At 47.8% G+C, this 17,422-nt stretch overlaps 1 protein-coding gene across 6 annotated transcripts in view; it reads left to right on the forward strand.

The window, feature by feature from the left end:
* TENM2 (teneurin transmembrane protein 2) overlaps positions 1-13,352 on the forward strand; it is a 1,283,414-nt gene extending 1,270,062 nt beyond the window's left edge. For 3 of the 6 annotated variants that reach the window (XM_003900492.5, XM_021940242.2, XM_021940245.2), the window contains 2 exons: positions 9,465-9,595; positions 11,230-13,352. In XM_003900492.5, coding sequence (XP_003900541.5) covers positions 9,465-9,595; positions 11,230-11,991 — 893 coding nt within the window. In that variant the 3' untranslated portion in view covers positions 11,992-13,352. Of the gene's footprint in view, positions 1-132; positions 1,943-9,464; positions 9,596-11,229 lie in introns of those variants that run through there. The other 3 variants (XM_021940241.2, XM_021940244.2, XM_021940246.2) reach the window with 3 other exon arrangements.
* The last annotated feature ends 4,070 nt before the right edge of the window (positions 13,353-17,422 follow it).

Below are 17,422 nucleotides of genomic sequence, written 5' to 3' on the forward strand. Positions count from 1 at the left end.
GATGGATGGATGGTGGTAGGTAGGTAGGTAGGTAGAGAGAGGGGGAGAGAGAGATCCAAAGAGACCAGGGCTCCAAAGGGCTAATTTCCAGCAAGCAGGCTGGGACCATCTCACTGTTTATGCTTTGTATAGAGAAACAATAATGAGGACCCAAGACCAGAACCCCCAAGTTCCAGAAAACTCACAGCTCTTTTCCATGGGCCAAGGAGGCATCGACACTTAGGTGACCGGGGCCACTTATCCATCCCCAAGGCAGGAATGGAAGCAGCATCTACCTGGAGCACAGTGCTGCCCTCTGAGCCCCATGCCACAGAAATAAACAACCTTAAAGATCAACTGTGACCATGCGTTGCTTCACTGACAAGCCCTGGACATTTTGAAGTCAAACCCAGAATCCCCAAACACCAGAAACATCTGGGACCTTTGGGGCCCAGAAGCTATGGCCAAGTGACCTAGGCTAACGTCTGTAAACCCTCCTGTCCTCCAGTCCTGTGCCTCATCAGAGGCCCTGCTAGGGCTTCCCTGCTTACCCCATGCTCAGCATGATTTTTGTCCCCGAAATCACTGCAGCTGCAAATTAAAATAAGTCTCAGGAAAACACACATATATAGTATTAATATTAGGTAATGATACATAATATAAAGATGAAAAAAGTAGGATGAGGGCATGGAGAGTGATGAGAAGTGTCTCCTTTATGGAGGGGATCACGGACGGCCTTTCTGAGCAGGTAGTGTTGATCAGACATTTATGAAGTGCCCAGAGACAGAAGGAGTGTTCCAGAGACAGGAAACAGTGTGAATGGGGAGGTTGACTAGGCCTACCTTAGCTATAGGAGAGAATCCTGCCCCACACAGAGTGTCCCTTCCAGAAGCCCGGTTGGCATCAGACACCTTGGGAATGAATCAGCCAGAGAGGCAATAAAGAGAAACCTGCAGTGTGGGCTGTACGGACATGTCCCGCTGCCAAGACCCAAACAAAATCATTTCACAGGGCACAGTCAGCCTCACTGACCCCCTCAGCTACTTACGTGGCTCTCCAGAAAAGGCCAAAAAAAATAATTAGCAGGGTTTTCTGAATGGCAATACTGCTTTTCTCATTCTGGCGCTTCATGGAGACTCAATAAATGGGAATCAAATCAAGTTGAACTAAGTCCAACAAAATTGAATCCAGAAACCATTAGAGAGTCTAAAATAAAGGGTGGTGTGAGAGAAACGGCGTGCACAGGATGGATGTCTTCAGTGGGAGTTGAGGGAGAGAAGGAGCCAGACCAGGCACAGCCCACGCCCGGGCAGTGACCTGGGAGTGGGGATCCGAGTGGAGAACACCAAATTATTCTCTGCTGTTCACATGTTGGCTCATCTGTAAGCCCCATCTAAATTAGTCTTAATTTGCCACTTAGGAGACTAGCAGAGTGGCTGAACTCACTGCTCACAATTTAAGCAGAAGAGGTAATTAAGATGTAGTCAGGAGAAACACGAAGAACAGAACCTTTTCTCTCCAGTACCCAGTAGCAGCAAAAGAATGGTGGCTGTTTGGAAACAGAACTCTCTGAATGCAAGTGGCAGCTCCTGAAGCCGGAGAAGGGTCTGTTTGTTCTTCCCAAGAATGCGAGGACAAAGAAAAGCAACCCAGAATACTACTGACTGGGTAGGAGCTCAGAGACATCTGGGCAGAAACACAAGTTAGCCTCCAGGAGCAGGCGGAGGGGGCAAGAAGTGGTTCCTTCTCACTCACAGGCTCCAAAGCAGCACCCTTTTGAACAGTTACTTTTTAAGGAAATATATTGATAATTGACATATCTGTGATGAAAAGATACGAGAAGAAAGAGTGTAAAAGAAAGACTGGGCCAGGCATACCTGTAATCCCAGCACTTTGGGAGGCCAAGGCAAGAGTATCACTTGAGTCTAGGAGTTTGAGACCAGCCTGGCCAATATAGAGAGATCCCATCTCTACCAAAAATTTAAAAGTTAGCCAAGTGTGGTGGTGCACACCTGCAGTCCCAGCTACTTGGGAGGCTGAGGCAGAAGAATTGCTTGAGCCCGGGAGATTGAGATTGCAGTGAGCTGTGACTGTGCCATGGCACTCTTTTTTGAGACAGGGTCTCAGAAAAAGAAAAAAAAAAAAAAACTGGGAGACTACCTCCCAACAACCTGCAATGCCCTAGACTTTTCCGATTTTAGCATCCCAGGAAACTCTTCTGTCTTGGATACACTGGGATCTATACCCTGCCCCCAGCACTGCCCTATTCTGAGGTCAGTTTTCTCTGATATTAGAACCTGAGTCCATCTCAAGATACCACTTCTTGGCCAGGCACGGTGGCTCACACCCGTAGTCCCAGCACTTTGGGAGGCTGAGGCGAGTGGATCACCTGAAGCCAGGAGTTTGAGACCAGCCTGACCGACATGGTGAAACCCTGTCTCTACTAAAAATACAAAAAAATTAGCCAGGTGTTGTGGCAGGCACCTGTAATCCCAGTTACTGGGGAGGCTGAGGCAAGAGAATCGCTTGAACTTCGGAGGTGGAGATTGCAGTGAGCTGAGATTGCACCATTGCACTCCAGCCTGAGAAACAAGAGTGAAACTCGGTCTCAAAAACAAAGAAAAGGAAAAAGGCACCACTTCTAACCTTGCCAATCACTTGTTGTGTGACTTGGACAAACAACCCTTCAGAGCCACAGTTTTGTGTTGTTGTTTGTTTTGTTTGTTTGTTTGTTTGTTTGTTTTTGAGACAGAGTCTTACTCTGTCGCCCAGGCTGGAGTGCAGTGGCATGATCTTGGCTCACTGCAACCTCTGCCTCTCGGGTTCAAGTGATTCTCCTGCCTCAGCTGGGACTACAGGTGTCTGCAACCACTCCCGGCTAATTTTTTCTGTATTTTTAGTACAGACGGGCTTTCACTGTGTTAGCCAGGATGGTCTCGATCTCCTGACCTCGTGATCCGCCCATCTTGGCCTCCCAACGTGTTGGGATTACAGGCATGAGCCACCGTGCCTTGCAGAGCCACAGTTTCTTCATCGGCAAAATAGTGATAATAATAGCACTCACCTTATGGGGTGGCGAAAACTAAATGCATCACGACATGTAAAGTGCCTAGCACAGAGCAAAGGCTAATAAATGCACTCGTTATTATTTTATTTTATATATATATATATATATTTTTTTTTTTTTGAGATGGAGTCTCTCTCTGTCGCCCAGGCTGGAGTGCAGTGCCGTGATCTTGGCTCACCGCAAGCTCCACCTCCTGGGTTCACGCCATTCTCCTGCCTCAGCTTCCCGAGTAGCTGGGACTACAGGTGCCCGCCACCACGCCCAGCTAATTCTTTTCGTATTTTTTTAGTAGAGATGGGGTTTCACCGTGTTAGCCAGGATAGTCTCTATCTCCTGACCTCTTGATCCGCCAGCCTCGGCCTTCCAGAGTGCTGGGATTACAGGCGTGAGCCACCGAGCCCAGCCACGCACTTGTTATTTATAAGCAGCTATGGACTTGGAGGTGGAGAGTTCATAGATGAAGAGTAAGGACACTGTCTTTGTATTATTTTCTGGGGTATGTGGAAAACGGTCTCCATATCCACCTTGAAATAGATTCCAACCCTGCTCTGAATGGTATTGCTTTAGCAAACTGGAAGCCCCAGATAAAATTTGAGTTCAGTGACCCTCCTAGATGTGGCCCATGATGATGCATATTTTCCCCCATCCCTTTCTCCCCGGTGGGTCTTTGGCTTACGAAGCCGAGGCACACTTTAGCTTAAAGTCAGATTTTGTGGAGTTTAATTTATCTAAGTGAGGAGGAAGGCACAACCTCCTTCTCACATTATCCTCTTCTCATATTTACACTTAACACCTGAAGATGCCGCGCTGACAGTGTGTTCAGAGGGAGAATGCGCTTTGGCGGTGGATAATCACATGCTGTGAAGAACGTGAGAAGAGGAGAGTCATGAGCTATTAGGTGGTGCCACAGTGCCAGCTCCTGCCCAAGCAATTCCCTCTAGACAGACTGTTTAGGGAGCCTGTTTTTTTTTTTTTTTTTTTTTTTTTTTTTTTGAGACGGAGTCTCGCTCTGTCACCCAGGCTGGAGTGCAGTGGCCGGATCTCAGCTCACTGCAAGCTCCGCCTCCCGGGTTCACGCCATTCTCCGGCCTCAGCCTCCCAAGTAGCTGGGACTACAGGCGCCCGCCACCTCGCCCGGCTAGTTTTTTTGTATTTAATAGAGACGGGGTTTCACCGTGTTAGCCAGGATGGTCTCGATCTCCTGACCTCGTGATCCGCCCGTCTCGGCCTCCCAAAGTGCTGGGATTACAGGCTTGAGCCACCGCGCCCGGCCGGGAGCCTGTTACCAGATAACACCAATTCCTTCTAAAGGAGGAGACGTGTTGTGTTGTCTCAGAAATGCCTTCCGCAGCATGGAGGAGGAGTCACTAGAATAAACATTTCCAAAGGGGTTGAGACTCAGAAACCAGCCATGTTAGAAAATTTAAAGGAGAGGAAGGAGGGAAAGGGGAGGGAGAGGAAGAGGAAGAAGGGGAGGAAGAGGAAGAAGAAGTGGAAGAAGAGGAAGAATAGAAAGAAAAGGAAGAGGAAGGAGGAAGAAGAACTATACAAACTAGGACATAAGGCATTGCTCTTCATGGGAATGGCCACTGAAATTCCTGGTCACAGAGGCAGGAGGGCTCTTAACATCACTTTCGCCTCCTCAAGGGATCCTGAGCTAGGGAGAGAGAGATCCCTGGGGGAAAAAGATCCCGATGGGGAGGGTCTTCTAAAGATAAGGCCTTCTCGGCCCAGTGCGGTGACTTATGCCTGTAATCCCAGCATTTTGGGAGGCTGAGGCAGGCGGATCACCTGAGGTCAGGAGTTCGAGACCAGCCTGGCCAACATGGCAAAATCCCATCTCTACTAAAAACACAAAAATTAGCTGGGCATGGTTGTGCGTGCCTGTGATCCCAGCTACTAAAGAAGCTGAGGCAGGAGCTGAGATTGCGCCACTGCACTCCAGCCTGGGTGACAGAGCCAGACTCTGTCTCAGAAAAAAATGGAAAACAGGCTTTCAAACAAAAAATTTGTACAGGAATGTTTAGAGCAGCATTATTCATAATAGTAAAAAAGTGGAAACAGGCCAAGCGCAGTGGCTCACGCCTGTAATCCCAGCACTTTGGGAGGCCAAAGTGGGTGGATCACAAGGTCAGGATATGGAGACCATCCTGGCTAGCACGGTGAAATCCCATCTCTACTAAAAATACAAAAAATTAGCCGGGTGTGGTGGCAGGTGCCTGTAGTCCTTGCTACTCAGGAGGCTGAGGCAGGAGAATCACTTGAACCCAGGAGGCAGAGGTTGCAGTGAGCCGAAATCGCGCCACTGCACTCCAGCCTGGGCGACAGAGCAAGGCTCAGTTTCAAAAAAAGAAGTGGAAACAACCCAAATATGTATCAACTGGTAAATGGATAAACAAAGCACACTGCATGCTCCAACATGGACAAACCTTAAAAACATGCTAAGTGAAAGAAGCCAGACACAAAAGGCCATGTATTGTGGGATTCCACTCATGTCAAATGTCCCAAACAGGTCAATCCATACAGACAGAAAGCAGTTTGTGGGAGGAGTAATGCAGAATGACTACTAATGGGTATGAGGGGCTTTGGGGGGTGATGAAAATGTTCTGAAATTAGTAATGATGATTGCATAACATTGTGAATGTACTGGAAACCACTGAATTGTGCACTTTCAAATGGTGAATTTTATATGAATTTTACATTACTTTTTTTTTTAAAAAAAAAAAAAGGGAAACGATTAGGCCAGGCATGGTGGCTCACACCTGTAATCCTAGCACTTTGGGAGGCCAAGGTGGAGGGATCATCTGAGGTTAGGAGTTCGAGACCAGCCTGGCCAACGTGGCAAAACCCCACCTATACTAATAATAATACAAAAATGAGCCAGGCGTGGTGGCGGGCACCTGTAATCCCAGCTACTTGGGAGGCTGAGGTACGAGAATCACTTGACCCTGGGAGGCCGAGGCTGCAGTGAGTTGAAATGGCACCACTGCACTCCAGTCTGGGCAACAGAGTGAGACTCAGTATCAACAATAACAACAAAAAAGGAAACAATTTACTAATGGATTAGATGTGGGGAATGGAAAAAAGAAAGGAGTCAAGGATGACATCCGGAAGGATGGGGTTGTCATTAGCCAAGATGGAGAAGATTGTGGGTGGGGCAAGTTTGGAGGAAGATCACGAGTTCAGTTTTGGACCTGTTAAATTTGAAATGCAATTAGCTATCCAAGTTTAGCGTTCCGGAAGAGGTCCATGCTGGAGATACAAATTCTGGAGTCAGTATCTGCATGTAGATGGCATTTGGGGACCAAGCCTGGCTAAGATCACCATGATTGTTGAGTGGAGACGGTTGAGAGAAGAAGCTCATAGACTGACTTGAGTCTGGGGCATCTCAACATTAAGAGATCAGGGAGATGAAGAGGAACCAAAAACAGACAGAGAGCAGCTACTAATGTGGGAGAAGAAAAAAACAAGAGAATGTCATCCAGAAAGCAAAGAAAAAAGAAAGGCAGGAGAGTTCCACTTGTCAAACACTCCTGATAGGTCAAGCAGGATGAGAACCAAGAGCAACACTGGGCTTGGCAAACGGAAATCACTCATGACCTTGACAAGGGTGGTTTCAGGGAAGTTGTGGAGGCAAAAGCCTGATTCGAAGGAGAAGGCGAGAAGAATGAGAGACAATGAGAATAGAAAATTAGTTTGAGTTGGAGAAGTTTTTGCAAAGGGGAATTAGAAATGGGTGGTTGGGGGCAAGAGGGGAAATTTTTTAAACATTAAGCTGCACATCTGTATGCTGATGGGGTTGATCCACTGGAAGAGAGAGCAAATCAATGATGTGGGGTAAGAGAGAAAATTGCTGGAGTGATGTCCCTGAGTTGGGAAGAAAGAGTGTGACCAAGTGCATAGGGGGAGGATTGAACTTGCACAGCTCATCTAGAGTAAGAGGAGAAAAGCCAGAAATATGAGTACAAGTGCTGGTAGCCACATCACCATCGGCAAATGTGATGGGAGTTTAGGGAAATTGTCCCCTGGCTGCATCAGTTATCTCAGAATAGGAGGTAAGGTCAGCTACTGGGAGGAAGGAGAAGCAGGTATTGGGGATTTTAGGAGATAAGAAGGAGTAAAATTGTCCAGGAGGATGAGAGGATAGTTGAATGGAGTAAAGGAACTTAGTAAGCTCACCAGGCAGCAGGGAAGCATGCTTTAAATTCCTGCTGGGGAATTTAAAGTGACACGGGTCAGCATGGTTATGATTTTTACCCCAGTCACATTCAGCTGCACAGGTACAAATATGGAATAGGCAAAGACTTGGATGTAACCAACATTGTGATTTCACCAAGCAAGTGTGGTGAGGTGAGAAAGGGGCAAGGGATCTGAGAATATCACCAAGGGAATGATGCCAGTGACTATGTGCTAGATAAGGAGAGAAGAAAAACCAGGAAGGTGAGGGATGGACGGGGAAAGGAGTTTGGGATGGATTGGAGGTACTAGGGGTTGTGTGGGAGAGATTAAAGGATTAAGGTTGTCCTGTTACAAGAAAGGGTAGGTGCGAAAACATTGAGGCAGTGGTCAGAGGGTGATATGCATGAAATTGAGATGATGGAGGGATGAAAATGATTGGGGATGACAGGGTCCAGAGTATAAACATGAGAGTGAGTAGGGAAAAGACTATCAAAGGAGAGGAGGTCATGGAAACAAGAGGCCAGAATGTTGGAAGGAGCAACTACCTGTATGATGAAATCACTAAGAATTAATTCAGGAAAACAGATGGAGGGAATGACAGTGGAGCAGAAGCTAAAAGCTTTGAGAAACGCAAGCGAGTGCCTCCTGTATTACAAATGCATTTGTACCTCCAGGTCCAGTGATTGCAGGTGAAGAAGCAGGGAGACCAATGTTCTTGGCAGAAAGAGTTTCAGTAAGAGCAAAAAGGGAAAGGAACCATTAGAAAACAGATTGAAGACATGAGGTGGTGGGGGCGGGGGGGAGGGGTGTGGCTTCCGATACAAATGTGAATTCCAGAGGGCCCAATAGAAGTATTTGGGGAACTGGGGAGAGGTGAAGCTGGAGCAGGAAAGGAAGGGATTGGAGGGTGTTGGGCATGATTTGGGGGATGCCCATTATAAACAGGGATAAGGAGCATAAGGAGATTAGTCCTGCTGGACTCCGTGGTGGTGGTGGTGGTGAAGATGTGAGCATCTCGAGGCACAGACATCCAGGACTCTCTGTTGATCAGTGTGGAAGGAGTCTTATTCTAAGGACCTGGATCATTCAGCAGAGGGCAGGGCACTTGGGGCAGGTGACATAATTCCCAATGCAAGGACTTGATGTTGGCCTCTGGCAGGTGATCTTACTCTGAGCAGCCAGTGCCCTCTCTTGGTTTCTCTTTAAAGAGTAGGAAGTCTGGGCTGGGCACAGTGGTTCACGCCTATAATCCCAGCACTTTGGGAGGCCAAGGAGGGCAGATCACCTGAGGTTGGGAGTTCGAAACCAGCCTGACCAACATGGAGAAACCCGTCTCTACTAAAAATACAAAATTAGCCAAGTGTGGTGGCGCATGCCTGTAATCCCAGCTACTTGGGAGGCTAAGGCAGGAGGATCACTTAAACCTGGGAGGCGGAGGTTGCAGTGAGCCAAGATTGCGCCATTGCACTCCAGCCTGGGCAACGGAGCAAGACTCCATCTCAAAAAAAAAAAAAAAAAAGAGAGAGAGAGAGTAGGAAGGCTGGAGAAAAGGGCTCTCAGGATCCAGAGGACTCTGCTTTCCATCTGTGTCCAGCTCTTCGAAACCCCTTTCCATAGTGAGCCAGCCTCAGTGCAGCAGCCCCAGTCCAAAAGGCTTGCACACCGATAATAAGCATCACTTATCCCTCCAGCCCACCCTTGTATCTCTAGCCTCTAAACACATTGTGTGGCCTGTGATAGATGCTCCATGGCCTGTGATAGATGCTCCCTTAAATACTTGCTAAATAAAGGAGTTGATATTTATCGAGCAGTTAATGTGCCAGGCACTGTGAAAATCCTTTTATGTGGATTTCCTCCTTTGATCCTCATAACAACCCAATGAGACTGACAGTTATTATCCCAATTCATATCTGAGGAACCTGAGGCTCAGAGAGGGGCTGGGACTTGCCCAAGGTCACACAGCCAGGGGATTTGAAGCTAGATCTGTCTTATTCGAGCAAGGGCCTCCTTAATCACCACATGGCGGTTCTCAACTGACCAAGTTTGGAAAGACATCTACTTTCTAAAACCTATGTATGGAAGCCCTGGGTCTGGACCCAGGAGATAGTCACGAACTCTTCCCCCCTCCCCTTTGGACCCTACACCCAGCCACCCATTTTATTTTGTTCTCTCTTTAAGCTCCGCTGCTGCTCTCCATCCATCGTGATTTCAGAAACCTTTCTTTTTGTTTCCACCATAGATGTGAAAAGCTGGCTTGTGATGTTTGGATTTCAGCTTAGCAACATCATTCCTGGCTTCCCAAGAGCCAAAATGTATTTCGTGCCTCCTCCCTATGAACTGTCAGAGAGTCAAACAAGTGAGAATGGACAGGTAAGCGGAGGTTCCTGCCAAGAATCCAAATGATTGTCATCATTCCCTTTTGCAAACAGAACCTCATGGGAGCCAAGGGCATGCCAGTGCAGGAAAACATTGGAGCTGGGTATAAAAGGTGCGGGACACATTGAGACTTCCCAGGAAAGTGAATGTCAGTGCTGTCACCTGTCTGGCACAGCACATATTTCTTACTAACTTCAATTATTGCCTTAATTGTGGTATCATTATCTGTTCAGTAGAATACCCTTGAGTCACTCCTTGATTAACAACAGCACAGAGAAATCTAGCAGCAACCTACCATCTGCACTGCCTATAAGATCATAACCCTTTCAGCTTTTATGGGACATCATAAAACTGTGGTTTGCAGTTTCCGTCCCATTAAAGAACATTTTTATGCCCCACATAAAACCTCGGCGCTTTATGGCCAAACGTATACGGATTGAGTTTTCAGAACATAATTTGTGCTTGGGTCTTTCTGTGATGACCTAGGGGTGGTCAGTTTCCATCTGGGTGCAGCTGAGACCTCTGCTGCAATCGGATGGGAGGGGTTCAGATAACCCCTGCTACAGAACCGGCGCTCAGCCCTATCAAAGTCTGAAAGGCCTCAGCTGCTCTGAATAATTGTCCAGATTGTGTAACTATAGAGAGGCAAGGAGGAGCTGCTGGGTAATTGAGAACAGCGTTCACTCAGTCCTGCCCCTTGGGGACCACTCAGTGGATGAATAGCCATCATTTCTCTCATTTATCTAAGTGCCGTTACCTCCCAAACGCAGCCTCTCCCATTATCCCAGCCTGTCCCCCAACCACCAATTGAGACAAGTTGTAATTTGCAAGTGGAGAGCTCAAGGCCAAGGAGATAATGGTGATTTCATCCCCTGCAGAACCAGGGCAAGGATCCAGAGCAACTGCCTCAAAGCCGGGGGATATTCCCTCTCGCCCTTGAAGCCTGAATCTCTCAGCCTGATGCTACTCAAATGTTCCTGTGCACACAGATCACCCAGGGCATCTTGTTCACACGTAGCCTCTGACTCAGTTGTTCTGGAGTGAGGCCTGAGATTCTGCTTTTTGAACAGGACAGGTCCTCATGATTCCTCTGCAGCTGGCTATACTTTGAGTGGCAAGGTCTTAACCCAAGGAAGTTAATGAATATCCAAGTCATTGGCCTCCGGGAAATCTAGGTTACAGTGGTGGGGTTTGAGGCTGTTCAAATCAGCATCCTGCCCTTTGTGTCAGGACGTTCCTGGGTCTGAAGCTGGCAAGGCAGTTGCCAACCATCAGAGTGCAGAACAGGGCTCTTCCCAAGTGGTGGCTTGACCTGGTAAGTGTGTGGGCGTGGGTGCCCATGCCAGCAAGGGGCAAACCTCCTTTACCATTTTTTTAGTTAGCGGCAATTGCAAGATGGACAGGCCACACCATCAGAGCATTAGTAATCAACCAGTCATCCATAGTTCAGAGCACTGGTAATCAACCAGCTGTCCATAGTTCCAAAAAGTAGGACTCCATCAGCTCAGATCTGGACAGACCCAACACTAGTTCTTGCAGGAGAGTTCCAAGCCTTTCTCTTTGTGACTCCTTTTGAGTGAGCTGCCCAGCTCATCTTCTCAGCCTTCTCTGTTTTCTTATCCCCACAGCTCATTACAGGTGTCCAACAGACAACGGAGAGGCATAACCAGGCCTTCATGGCTCTGGAAGGGCAGGTCATTACTAAAAAGCTCCACGCCAGCATCCGAGAGAAAGCGGGTCACTGGTTTGCCACCACCACGCCCATCATTGGCAAAGGCATCATGTTCGCCATCAAAGAAGGGCGGGTGACCACGGGTGTGTCCAGCATCGCCAGCGAGGACAGCCGCAAGGTGGCGTCTGTGCTGAACAACGCCTACTACCTGGACAAGATGCACTACAGCATCGAGGGCAAGGACACCCACTACTTTGTGAAGATTGGCTCAGCCGATGGCGACCTGGTCACGCTGGGTACCACCATCGGCCGCAAGGTGCTGGAGAGCGGGGTAAACGTGACCGTGTCCCAGCCCACGCTGCTGGTCAATGGCAGGACTCGAAGGTTCACGAACATTGAGTTCCAGTACTCCACACTGCTGCTCAGCATCCGCTATGGCCTCACCCCCGACACCCTGGACGAAGAGAAGGCCCGCGTCCTGGACCAGGCGAGACAGAGGGCCCTGGGCACGGCCTGGGCCAAGGAGCAGCAGAAAGCCAGGGACGGGAGAGAGGGGAGCCGCCTGTGGACTGAGGGCGAGAAGCAGCAGCTTCTGAGCACCGGGCGTGTGCAAGGGTATGAGGGATATTACGTGCTTCCCGTGGAGCAATACCCAGAGCTTGCAGACAGTAGCAGCAACATCCAGTTTTTAAGACAGAATGAGATGGGAAAGAGGTAACAAAATAATCTGCTGCCATTCCTTGTCTGAATGGCTCAGCAGGAGTAACTGTTATCTCCTCTCCTAAGGAGATGAAGACCTAACAGGGGCACTGAGGCTGGGCTGCTTTAGGAGACCAAGTGGCAAGAAAGCTCACATTTTTTGAGTTCAAATGCTACTGTCCAAGCGAGAAGTCCCTCATCCTGAAGTAGACTAAAGCCCGGCTGAAAATTCCGAGGAAAACAAAACAAACGAATGAATGAACAGACACACACGATGTTCCAAGTTCCCCTAAAATATGACCCACTTGTTCTGGGTCTACGCAGAAAAGAGACGCAAAGTGTCCGAAAGGAACAAAAGAACAAAAACGAAAAAGCAAAGAAGAAAACAAACAAAAACAAAACAAAACAAACACACGGACCGATAAACGAAGAAACGAAGATGAGAAAGAAGGCCTCATATCCAATTACCTCACTCATTCACACGTGAGCGACACGCAGACATCCGCGAGGGCCAGCGTCACCAGACCAGCTGCGGGACAAACCCCTCAGACTGCTTGTGGGACAAATCCTTCCGACATTTTCGTTTAAGCAAATACAGGTGCATTTAAAACACGACTTTGGGGGTGATTTGTGTGTAGCGCCTGGGGAGGGGGGGATACAAGAGGAGGAGTGAGCACTGGAAATACTTTTTAAAGAAAAAAAAAAAAAAAACATGAAGGAATAAAAGAAATTCCTATCAAAAATCAAAGCGAAATAATACCATCCAGCACTTAACTCTCAGGTCCCAACTAAGTCTGGCCTGAGCTAATTTATTTGAGCGCAGAGTGTAAAATTTAATTCAAAATGGTGGCTATAATCACTACAGATAAATTTCATACTCTTTCGTCTTTGGAGATTCCATTGTGGACAGTAATACGCAGTTACAGGGTGTAGTCTGTTTAGATTCCGTAGTTTGTGGGTATCAGTTTTGGTAGAGGTGCAGCATCGTGACACTTTTGCTAACAGGTACCACTTCTGATCACCCTGTACATACATGAGCCGAAAGGCGCAATCACTGTTTCAGAGTTAAAATTATTAGTGTGTTTGTTTGGTCCAGAAACTGAGACAATCACATGACAGTCACCACGAGGAGAGAAAATTTAAAAAATAAAAATAAAAACAAAAAAAATTTTAAAAATAAAAAAAAAACAAAAACAAAAAAAGTCTAATAAGAACTTTGGTACAGGAACTTTTTTGTAATATACATGTATGAATTGTTCATCGAGTTTTTATATTAATTTTAATTTGCTGCTAAGCAAAGACTAGGGACAGGCAAAGATAATTTATGGCAAAGTGTTTAAATTGTTTATACATAAATAAAGTCTCTAAAACTCCTGTGGACACTGGTCTTGTGTGGAAATGCTTTGAGATGAGAAAAAGGCAGCATTACTGGAGAAAAAGAGGAGCTGCCCAAACGTGCAGAGGCTGAGCTGGTATTTTGAACATCTGGCGGAGCATTTTTTTTGTTTTTGTTTTTGTTTTTTTTGAGAGGGAGTCTCGCTCTGTTGCCCTGGCTGGAGTGCAGTGGTGTGATCTCGGCTCACTGCAACCTCTGCCTCCTGGGTTCAAGCAATTCTCCCACCTCAGCCTCCCGAGTAGAGGAGACCTGGGATTACAGGCACACCAACACACCTGGCTAATTTTTGTATATTTAGTAGAGCCAGGGTTTCACCACGTTGCCCAGGCTGGTCTCGAACTCCTGATTTCAGGTGATCTACCCGCCTCAGCCGCCCAAAGTGCTGGGATTACAGGCATGAGCCACTGAGCCCTGCCTGGAGGAGCTTTTATTAGAGATATCTTAGTGCTCCCCAATTCTATAGCTAACTCTGCCTGCATCTGCAGCCCCTTCTCTGCATGGAGCAGAAGTGGACAGCCTGCATGTGGTTTGGGTGGGCAGTGAGGACCCTCAGAGCCTGCCCAAGCATGGATGGATCCCTCTAGCACTCCTGGGACATTCAGGCTCCTCCCTGCAACCACATTCTAGTTCTGAGAGATGCTGGCAGAAATTAAAGGGGAACATTCACCACATTGGGAGACGTGTGTGTGTGTGTGTTTTCATATTTCTTTCCAGACTACATCAACTTACCCCAAATCTTGCATACTTGGGACAACCCAATAAGAAAAGCACTGCTGGTTTGGAAAATTTTTGTTCTACATCACTCCTAAAGTTAGAATAATACCATCATTAACTGTTGATATTTGTTGGTGCTTACTTGGTGCCCAGCATAATGCTAAGGGCTCGGCATGCAATATTTTAGTTTGTCCTCACCTTTCATTCACATTTTCTTGAGAGCTTCCCTCGTGCCACGTCCTGGGTTAAGTTCTGGATAAGAGAGGTGAGTAGACACCCATGGGCCCTTGCCTCATGAAACTGTGGGCAGGAGGGGACAGACAGTAGGAAAAGCATGGCATCAAGAAGTGAAAATAGGCCACGCGCAGTGGCTCACGCCTGTAATCCTAGCACTTTAGGAGGCCAAGGCGGGTGGATCACTTTAGGTCAGGAGTTCAAGACCAGCCTGGCCAATATGGCAAAACCCCATCTCTACTAAAATTATAAAAATTAGCCGGGCATGATGGCACATGCCTATAATCCCAGCTAATTGGGAGGCTGAGGCAGGAGAATTGCTTGAACCTGGGAGGCGGAGGTTGTAGGTAGCCGAGATCACGCCACTGTACTCCAGCTTGGGCAACAAGAGCGAAACTCCATCTCAAAAAACAAAAAAAAAGGACACAGAAGGTGGGTGGTCAGGCCGGAGCACGGAGAGGCTGGCAGGGTTCACAAGACACAGTTAGAGGTTTGATTTTTTTTTTTTTTTTTTAACATGAGAAGCAACAGAAAGTTTTGAGTTTTGATTTCATAAAAAGTGCTGTGGCTGCAGTGTGGAGGACAGGGAGGGGAAGCCGATGTGGTCACCTAGGTGAGATGAAGGAGGAGGCCAAGGAGGCCATCACCCTAAGCTAAAGCTAGTTTTTAAAAAAGTGACTGGATGCATGCCCCGGATGAGCTTCTAGTCACTTTGGAGGTGAGAAATCCGAGGCCACCATCCCCCAGCGGGTAAACGGTGGAATCAGATTCAAGCCCAGCTGTGGCCAATTCCAAACCCTCTTCAGGAAGTCTGAGGCCTCCTGAGGGCCCATCACCCACAGGTGGAAGGGAAGAAAGAGAGAGGCGGGGCTGGCCTGCTTGAACCCAGGTACCAGGCTTCACGAGCCCTCCTAGCGTCACTAGCAGAGCCAGTGATGACTTAGTAAAGCAAGCAGTCAACGGAAATGGCCCAGAGCACTTCCCTCTGGATGCACGTGTGAACAGGTATCTCCCCAGGGCCATGAGTTTGGGCTGTTTGCCTTCAGAAGGAGGGTGGGAAACAGGAGACAGCTTCTCTGTCTTTGGGCTGCTTCGGTCCAGCTGCTGCCTGCCTTGTTTAACCTGGCTGGTGTCAGGACTACTTGGAGAAAGCTCACAGAACAGCTTCCGGTGGGCCATGAGGACCACTCAAATCTTGGTTTGGTGGGAACTTCATGCGGACCAGTCACTGTGTTTTATCCTCCTGCAGTAGATACAGCCACCAGAGCCCACCAGGACAGGGCGTGCACGCCAGGCCAGAAGCCAGGGGATCTCACTCAGCCCGTGGCTTCTCTGCCCCATCCAGCCTCTCAGGTAGACCCAAAGGGTGGTAGACCCAAAGGGTGAGCAAATAGTGTATCACAAAGGGAACCACATGTCAGCAGAATGCCACCCAGGCCTGAAACTCTCCTCTTTTGGTTTAACCATCTTTGAATTATCCATGGTTTTTCTGCTACACCCAGGCCAGGCTCTTATAACACACTACACGAACACATACTAAGGAAGAAGGAAACAGACAAGGGGCAGAAATCCTTTCCCGCCTTTCCTTGGGCCAGTCCTAGCATGACCAGGACAGACTGTCTGATACAGAATTCTGGAAAGGCGGTACAGCCTATGGGTTAGTGAAGATCGTGCACTCTGAAGTCAGACCACCTAGGAACCAGTCCTGACTCTACCACTTACTAAATGAACATGGGAACTTGGGAAGTTTACATGTGCTAATTAAGGTAAATATCATTCGCTGCGTTAAGAGATAAACTCAAGTTAGCAGAAGAAAAGTTTCTCACTTATATAATGATCCATCATGGGTCAGGGATGAGGATGGCTGCTTTGATGATTAAATGAGATATTGCCTGCATCATGGATATGTGGTACTTAATAAATGTTCTTTTTTTTTTTTTTTTTTTTTTAAAGGGAGTCTCGCTCTTGTTCCCCAGGCTGGAGTGCAATGGCATAGTCTCAGCTCACTGCAACCTCCATCTCATGGTTTCAAGCAATTCTCCTGCCTCAGCCTCCTGAGTAGCTGGGACTACAGGAGCCCACCCCCATATGCCTGGCTAATTTTTTGTATTTTTAGTAGAGACGAGGTTTCACCATGTTGGCCAGGCTGGTCTCAAACCCCCAACCTCAAGTGATCTGCCCACCTCAGCCTCCCAAAGTGCTGGGATTACAGGCGTGAGCCACCGTGCCCAACCTCATTTTTATTATTTTAAAATCTTTCTTCTGAACACTGATTTTTCTAAGAGTAGAAATTGAGGCATGACAATTTTCACAGTGGGAGAGATTTGTATGTGGCAGCTGGGGAGATGGAGAAAGACCTTCCCTCAAATCTCATGTCCCCAAGAGCAATCTCTGCTTCTCCCTTCTCCCAGGTCTGGGGAACTTGAACAAGTACTTTCAGTGTGTGGACCTTCTCCATGGCTTCAAGGGCTTTTCAGAAAGGGTGACATCTGAAAAGCTGAGAGTCTCAGCAACGTGAAGACTGGCCATGTGAACAAGGGACATCTGTTCAGGCATTCTACTTTCAGAATCACCAAGCACAATTTTGTCCCTGGCACTGTCAGAAGCTGGGAAGACAAAGGTAAATTAAACATGGTCTAAAGCGTGAGACAAACTCACAAGCCAATCACTAGAGCACGGGAGGCTTAGGGCTGGCACACAAGTGACGAGCAAGCACGTGATGTCCAGAGGACAGGAGTATGAGTTCTCTCCACAAGTATTTTTTGTTTTTTGTTTTTTTGTTTTATGTTTTTGTTTTGAGAGAGTCTCGCTCTGTTGCCCAGGCTGGAGTGCAATGGTGCAGTCTCGGCTCACTGCAACCTCCACCTCCCAGGTTTGAGCGATTCTCCTGCCTCACCCTCCCAAGTAGCTGGGATTACAGGTGCCCACCACCATGCCTGGCTAATTTTTGTATTTTTAGTAGAGACAGGGTTTCACCATGTTGGCCAGGCTGGTCTCGAACTCTTGACCTCAGGTGATCTGCCCGCCTCAGCCTCCCAAAGTGCTGGGATTACAGGCGTGAGCCACTGCGCCCCGCCTCCATGAGCATTTGAGCTGGGCACTGGCA

Source organism: Papio anubis, chromosome 5 (assembly GCF_008728515.1).
Source record: "Papio anubis isolate 15944 chromosome 5, Panubis1.0, whole genome shotgun sequence".
Lineage (NCBI taxonomy): Eukaryota > Metazoa > Chordata > Mammalia > Primates > Cercopithecidae > Papio > Papio anubis.